The sequence below is a fragment of the Silene latifolia genome, chromosome 3 (assembly GCF_048544455.1).
Source record: "Silene latifolia isolate original U9 population chromosome 3, ASM4854445v1, whole genome shotgun sequence".
Lineage (NCBI taxonomy): Eukaryota > Viridiplantae > Streptophyta > Magnoliopsida > Caryophyllales > Caryophyllaceae > Silene > Silene latifolia.
The window spans coordinates 99,072,247-99,080,335 of NC_133528.1; the positions used below are offsets into that span (position 1 = coordinate 99,072,247).

Sequence of the window (8,089 nt, forward strand, 5' to 3'; positions counted from 1 at the left end):
TAAAATACGAGCAAGGCTTTTAGAACCAGAAATGTTGGATTCAAAAATAACGTTTTTAGAGCCAGAAAACATTCAGAATCAGGAGATATCCAGACCCAGAGAAATATTAAAAATAGAAAAATATTTTAGAAGCAGGAAAATATCTTTTAGGGCCAGAAGAATTTTTGGAGGCATAAAAGTATTCAGAGACAGAAAAATATTCAGAGCCAGAAAATATGTAAGGCAATATCTAGAACCTGGCTGGGCTGTATCTGGTAGGCTGAGTACCCGGTTGTTGACCCTGCTGGTGACTTAAATAAAATATTTTTTCAAGTGGGTGATATTCCAGGATCTGGGAACCATTTGCCCTTCCATAGTCATGAGTCGGTAGGCTCCATTTCCAACTGTGCTTTCTACTTGGTATGGCCCCTCCCAGTTGTAGGCAAATTTCCCTGCTTGCTGGTTCTTGGTATTCTGGAAGACTTTCCTTAGGACCAGATCTCCCACCTGCAGAGTTCTTACTTTTACGTTCTTGTTGTAGCTTTTAGCCACAGTCTGTCGGTAGGAGGCCATCCTGATCTGGGCGCTGGTTCTGAGTTCATCTATCGTGTCCAGGCTGCTTGTCATTTCCACCTGATTCCGGTCTTCTGTGATGCATCCATATCTGTGGGTTGGGACCCTGACTTCAGATGGGATGACCGCTTCTGCTCCGAACACCAAGCTAAAGGGGTTTGCCCCGTTGCAACCTTTGGTGTGGTTCGCCGCCCTGCAGAACCGAGAGGTAGCTCTTCCGCCCATTTGCCCCCAATCTCTTCTAGTTTCTTTTTCAAGTTTTCAATGATAATCTTGTTCTTTGGATTCGGCTTGTCCGTTGGACCTGGGGTTCTGGGAGTAGATTTCTGCAACGAGATATTCCACCTAGCACAAAAAGCTTCCGTCTTATTTCCAATGAATTGAGACCCATTATCGCATATAATTTCAGATGGAATGTCAAACGTGCATATGATATTGCGTTTAATGAAAGATATCACCTGGGTTTCTGTAACCTGGGAGAATGATTTTGCTTCTATCCATTTGGAAAAGTAATCCGTCATGGCGAGCATGTAGACTTTGTTTCTGGTGCTCGGGTAGTGGTCCCACGATATCCATCCCCACTTCATGAAAGGCCATGGTGAGATAACTTGGTGCAGAGGCTCTGGCCGGGTGATGGCTAACATGGGCGTGCCTCGCAAGCGTCGTATCTTTTTGCGAATTCCATGGCATCTTTGCGCATTGTGGGCCAGAAGTATCCCCGCCTCAGTGCCTTGTTGGACAGGCTCCCGCCCCCGCATGGTTTCCACATTCTCCCTTTGTGGAGAGCATGCAAAACGACTGAGACTCTTCCCGATCCAGGCATCTGAGGTAGGGTCCAGCGAGGGATTTCCTGAAAAGAACATTATCGATTAGTAGGAATCTGGATGCTCTCATTTTAAAGCCCCTTACCTCCTTTTTATCTGCTGGTAGGACGTCATTCTGCAACCAGTCTAGGTAGGGTTTCCCCCAGTCTGGAGTATTTTCTTCACTGTGGTCTTTGCACACTTTTTCTCGCTTCTTGCTGAGATTTTAGTGTTACTGGCTCCAGCACGTGGACAATTGGTATCGTGGAGATAGTTCTTGTCTTGAAGGTTGCCCCCAGGGTGGCTAGTGCGTGCGCTTCGCATTCTCGCTCCCGGGGATTTGCTTGATGTTGAATGTGACAAATCTGACTTTCAGCTCCTTTGCTACATCTAGATATGCCATCATCCTGGGGTCCCTGGCTTCATAGCAGTCATTAACATGGTTAACTATAAGCTTAGAGTCACTGCAGACCTGAAGGTGCTTGATTTTCAGATCCAGAGCCAGCTTCAGACCCAGGATTAGTGCCTCATATTCTGCTTCGTTGTTTGTGGCTTTGAACTCACACCGTACAGCTTGGACTATGAGGTCTTCTTGGGGTGATTTGAGGACCAGACCTACTCCTGCTCCTTTGGCATTGGAAGCTCCGTCCACATGTAGCTCCCATACTTGCTCTCCTTTGTCTTCTTCCAGATTTAGGATATCCTGTTCGGCCTGGGTCTGGAGTGCTGGACAGAAGTCGGATACAAAGTCTGCCAGAGCCTGAGACTTTATGGCCGTACGGGGTTCAAACTTCAAATCGTACCCGCTCAAGTGCACGGACCATTTAGCCATTCTTCCTGACAATTCTGGTTTTCTCATGATAATTTTAAGAGGGTAATTAGTTATCATAGAAATAGTATGAGACTCGAAGTAGGGACGCAGTTTATAGGATGCAGTAACTAGTGCAAGGACAAGTTTTTCTAGTGATGTGTACCTGGTCTCTGCCGGAAGTAGAGACTTTGCGATGTAGTATACCGGATCTTTGTGATCCTTCCGCTCTCGTACTAGCACTTTGACCGATCGCCGCTTCGTGGATCGAGCAGATACAGGAAAAGTGGTTCTCCTGGCTCTGGTTTCGACAGGAGAGGTGGGGTGCTGAGATAACGCTTCAGCTCCTGAAATGCTTTCTCGTGGTCATCCGTCTACTCAAATCTTTGGCTTTTTCTGAGTATATCATAGAATAGCCTGCATCTGTCCGAGGATCTGGATATGAATCTGTTTAAGGCTGCCACTCTTCCGGTCGGCGGCCGGACGTCTTTTGGTTTTGCGGTGATTCATTTTGCAGAATTGCTCTTATCGCGCTCGGTCTTGGCCTCTATCCCCCTCTGGGTCACCATGTACCCTAGGAACTTTCCAGTGGATACTCCGAAGGTGCACTTCGTAGGATTCAGCTTCATTTGGTATTTCCTGAGGGTATTGAAAGTTTCTGCCAGGTGCTGGTGGTGCTGTGAAGCCTGCTTCGATTTAACGACAATATCGTCTATATATACTTCCATAGTTTGGCCTATTTGTTCTTTAAACATCATGTTTACCAGCCTCTGATAGGTAGATCCTGCATTTTTCAGTCCAAAAGGCATCTTTATCTGGTTATATCTGCTCCAGGCATCCAGAAATGTCAGCATCTCGTGGCCCGCAGTAGCATCTACCATGGCGTCTATGTGTGGTAGAGGGAATGGATCCTTTGGGCAAGCTTTGTTTAAATCCGTGAAATCGACGCAGACCCTCCACTTGCCATTCTTCTTTGGGACCACTACCACATTAGACAACCACTCTGGGTACTTTACTTCACGGATCTTTCCTGCAGTAAGCAGGTTATCTACTTCTTGATTTATGACCTGGTTTCTTTCAGAAGCAAATTTTCTTCTTTTCTGCTGCACAGGTTTATAGCTTGGATCCACACTTGGGTCTATCCCTATCATATCATCATGTGACCAAGCAAAGCAATCTATGTTAGTTCTCAACAACCGAACGAGTTCTTCACGAATCTTACCTCTACACTCAGATCCAATGAGAACAGTTCATTCCGGATGCAGCGAGTCCAGGATGACTTCGTCTAGTTCGCACTCCGAGGCTCAATGTACTCGTCCCGGATGCGGCGGCTCAGAATTGCTATGCGGGCGAACCTGTTGTCGGCTTCAGATCCACCTTGTAGCAATCCTTAGCATCTTCCTGATCCCCACGTATTTCTTGCACCCCCCAAGGTGTTGGAAACTTCAGGCATTGGTGGTACGTTGAGGGAATTGCTTTCATCTCGTGGATCCAGGGCCTGCCAAGGATTACATTGTAAGTAGATGGCCCATCAATAACCAGATATCTTACCTGTTTGTTTACACCCCCGGCGTAGGTTGGGATGATGATTTCTCCTAGGGAGTGCTTTGTTTCGCCGCTGAAACCAACCAAGGGAATTGCCTTCTTTGCTAGATCTTTCTCGGTGAATCCCATTCCTTTGAGTGTTTCCATCATGATCAAGTTGACGGAGCTTCCGGTATCCACCAGGATCTTTTTCACCTTGCAATTTCATATGGGAAGCGTGATGATTAGAGCATCGTGGTGCTGTTCAGGAGTAGATCCTGCGTCTGTTTCGTCGAAGGTGACTGACGGCAGATTCTGGTGGTTAACCCTGCAGGAGCTCTCTGGTCTGTCTCCCTTAGTCCTGGTTGCATGCCTCTTAGCTGCCGAGTAGGTCGCCCCACATGACTCCGATCCACCGTAATGACATTCACGAGTTCTAGAGCAATGAGGAGGAGGGGAGGGTAGAACCTGATTCGCTGAATTTACTCTGGTTGTGTTTCTGGGTAGGAGATGATCCAGGTTTCCTTGGTCATAGTGAAATTTGACTTCCTTTCTGAGGGAGTGGCATTCATCGGTGTTGTGAGTGTTCGCTAGTGGAACTCGCACTTTTGCCGTGTCTCGGTTCTTTGGGGTTTCCTTCTGGAAGTTTGGCCATCTGACTCTGCGTCCCAGCTCCTTCAAGGCTTTTAATAGTCATGCAAGATTGGTAGTGAAACCGTACTCACTTACTTTCGGAGGCAGATCTGCTTCGGACTTTCCTTCTGAATTTCCAGAAACTTTATTCACGCTCCTGCAGTAGGGTTTGGATCTTTCGCTCTTCTTCTCTACTGGAGCCTTTCTGGATACTGGGTCTGAATCATAAGGCCTCTTACAGGTGCAGAGTCTTCTTCCAGCCTCATGACAGCAATCGCCTTCGATTGCACCTCCTCAAAGGTAGTGCATGGATGCATGGTTAGTTCCTTGTATAGCTGTGAATCCTGGTGCAGCCCTCGGTGGAAGGCTTGTATAGCGGTTGCTATATCACACCTTGGAATTGACACCTTCTCTTTGTTGAACCGGTTCAAGTAATCACGGGTAGATTCTTCAAACCCTTGCACTAGCCGGTAGAGGTCATTTGTGCGCTTCTCGGCTTTCTGCTGCTTTGCGAATGAATTTGGTTGAAGGCATTGACTAGGTCGGCGAAGCTGGATATGCTCTTGTTCGGTAAACCGACGAACCACTGCTGGGCTGCTCCTGACAGTGTTGATCCGAAACCTTTGCACATGCAAGCTTCCTTTAGAATCCAGTTGCGGTTATCACCATCATTTTCTGCTTGTAGTGGTTGATATGGTCAAGTGGATCTGTGGTTCCGTCGTAGAGTGTCATAGCTGGCGGCACATATCCTTTAGGAACACCGATTAGAGCTATATCATCCACGAAAGGTGAGTCTGCGTAGCTATCCTTGGCTGCTTTCTCCAGCGGGCGGGCTACGCCTGGTATCCTATACATTAGCTCCCTCAGCTCCTGGTATTGCTACTCCAGCGAATTACCTGCTCCTGCAAGAGGGTTAGAAACAGGCGGTAAGGAACCAGCAGGTGTACCTCCTAGCCAGGGTGCTCCAGAGAGTTGGCCTGTGTCTTTGGGTGATCAGTTCTTGGTGTTGCGATTATGGATCGGCCGCCATCCTGGTGTCTGCTGTAATCCTCCGATCCAGGCTCCACTGGTGAACTGGCTGCAGGATGGAATTGCTGCATTGGGGACAGGTCCAGATTGCCATCCTGGTGTCTGGTGTGCGGGGGTACCTAAAAAGGGTGGAAGGTCAGATCCAGAAGGGGTGCTAAACAAAGCGTTACCTGTTGTCTGCTGCAGACTGGGTGGATTATCGAATGACAGACATCCCAATCCTCTTGGCTCGATTGGTTATTTGGGTGCTACCCCTGCAAGATCCTGGTAACTAGTTCTGATGGGATTGGTCGACCCGATCCTCCACTGCTGGTTCTGGCTGGAGCCTCGTCTTGATCTTTGGTTTGGGTCATCTGCCGTCACGATTTGAGCCATCATGTTCTGGTTGTCTTTCCTCAGATCCTCAACGGCCCGACGCAGAATGTCCATCCCCTGAATCATCACCTGCATCGGATCAAGTGCTGGTGACCCTCTGCTTCGGAGAGCTTCTGCACCTGAGCCTTCCTGGGTCTGACCTCTGGATGCAGCTTCTCCTCTGCTGGGGATGCTTTCCCTACTGTATTTGGACTGACCGGATGCACCCGCTGCCTTCGGAATCTGTGGCGGCTTCTGAAGCTAAGGTATGGCTCTGGTTGCCATGCTGGCGGGGATCGTCTGGCTGGATGCTGGGGATGCAGTGACTGATCCCGCGGATGCAGAAGTGAGTCCTGCTGCAGAAGATAGGGCTGACATACTCTGGCTGCTGGAAGGATTCTGGCTGGTTCTAGACATTGTAACGGCTGGTTCGGTTTTGCGAGGCTTGGCTATAGAAAGTGATCAATATGCCCCACGGTGGGCGCCAAACTGTTTTGGTAAAAATTTACCGAGTTATTTATTCAATTGGTGAGTGATAGTGATTGATCTACGGCCGATTAATATTGGATTATGACTAATTTAAAGAGTAAATATGCGATGAAGTAAGGAAGGAAAAGATAAACAAAAAGGATGACACGAGAGACTTTTGGTGACGCGGAAAACCCGATGTGGGAACAACCGCGGGGGGAGTCGGAATCCCGCCAACTTTGCACTATAATCGATGTAAAAAACGCCCAAGTAAGGAAATACAATTTTTATGTTGCTAGATAATTATCGTCAATTGCTGATGGATTTTTAGAGTCAAGTGTTGCTCGATGATATGGAGAATGCCCCTTGTATGTTGCTTTGCCCTCGCTTTTATAGCTGCCAGAATCAGAAATTAAAATTATCTAACCGTTCCCTGCTTCTGCTCCTGGATACTTGGTCAAATTCCTAAAGAATAGGTGGTGGTTAGTTGACTTCAAAAGATTCTTCCCTTGTTGTACGTGTGCTATTTTTGTTTCCATATGTGTTTGTTCTCTTTTTCAATCCTACGGCCCATAGCTTGCCACCTCAGCGATCTATCTCTCCTTCTCTTTACCAACCGCTGTGTGCCACGTCGCCCTTGATTGTCTCCCTTTTTTCCAGTAAAGTGATGCCACGTTGCGTATGATAAAAATCAATTTTTATCCCTAACATTAATCATGTCATAACTCATACCTCATCTATCTAACAGTACTTACTTTCAAACTTCACAGATCTCAAATACTCGCCTAATACTAAACTCATGAATACTCCATTATGCTGCCTCTACCAAGTTCAAACAATTTGTCAAATCCGTACGTAGTTTATTTCACAGCCCATACCCCCTCTCAACAATCGTAATAAATAAAATTGGCATTGTGTATATGTATATATTTACTATATATAATAACAATGACTGTACAATAAACATAAATTTCATGGTATAACAAATCAAACATATAGTTCCATCTCCAATGCATATAAACATATAACCCCAAACAATAATAATAATAATAATATTAGGATCGGTAGAATCGTGTTATCTTAAACTCGATTTGAATAACACGCAGGAAAAATTGTTCACAAATTGGCGTCAGCGATCAATTGGTAAAGAAATATAAGATGACATGGCAAACAGAGGGAACTTTAGAGATTCTAGAATGGACTCTTGTAAATTTAAGATCAAAAGATATAATATGGTAATGATGACTGCTATTTGCCAAAATAGGATTGTGACGCCTAGGTTTATGTGCTAAGTAGTTTATAAGGGAAGTTTTATACTTTGACTTTATATCTAGTTTGCATTAGGAAAAGGTAATGGGCTAGTATACTCAATACACGAAACCAAGGTTAACACAAATCCATTTATAAAACAAATGAATTAAAAACCTAAATAAATAAAAATAGTAATAATACGATTATACAAAAGATGGTTGTTACAGATCGGGAGACCGGAGGTGGTGGATGATCAGCTGGTTACTTATCATACATGTCTTATTTTAATTGTTCAGTAACTGATCCCGTGTTATGTTTTCAAAACTGTGATGATCCCTCCGGGGATGGTGAGTAGTTGGCTTAGCAGGTACCGTTGGTTTGATGCTGTTGGGCATGGAGGGGATCGAGTCATCACGCTACCGGCTTAGATGTCCTGATGTACGAGTTCCATAGTAGTCGTAGCTATCACCTGTAATCAGCTTTGTATCTGCTTGTAAAGAATTAAAGTAATTAATTTATAAATGTCCTTTATTGTCTATTTGATCTACTACCTCGGGTGACCGAGATGGTAACATTCTCATACACTAGGATGGTCCTTGGTAAGACGTCCTGGTGTGCGGGGGTGTTAAAAAGTGATATCAGAGCCGACGATTTTGGAACCTGAACC

The 8,089-nt window shown here is 45.7% G+C and overlaps 2 protein-coding genes across 2 annotated transcripts; both read right to left on the reverse strand.

Annotated features, from left to right (window-relative positions):
- Nucleotides 1-602: 602 nt before the first annotated feature.
- On the reverse strand, nucleotides 603-1,073 carry LOC141649387 (uncharacterized). Its single transcript, XM_074458079.1, has one exon. It carries the CDS (start codon nucleotides 1,071-1,073, stop codon nucleotides 603-605), a length of 471 nt encoding a protein of 156 aa, XP_074314180.1.
- A 586-nt stretch (nucleotides 1,074-1,659) lies between these two features.
- On the reverse strand, nucleotides 1,660-2,214 carry LOC141649388 (uncharacterized). Its single transcript, XM_074458080.1, has one exon. It carries the CDS (start codon nucleotides 2,212-2,214, stop codon nucleotides 1,660-1,662), a length of 555 nt encoding a protein of 184 aa, XP_074314181.1.
- Between the last annotated feature and the right edge of the window lie 5,875 nt (nucleotides 2,215-8,089).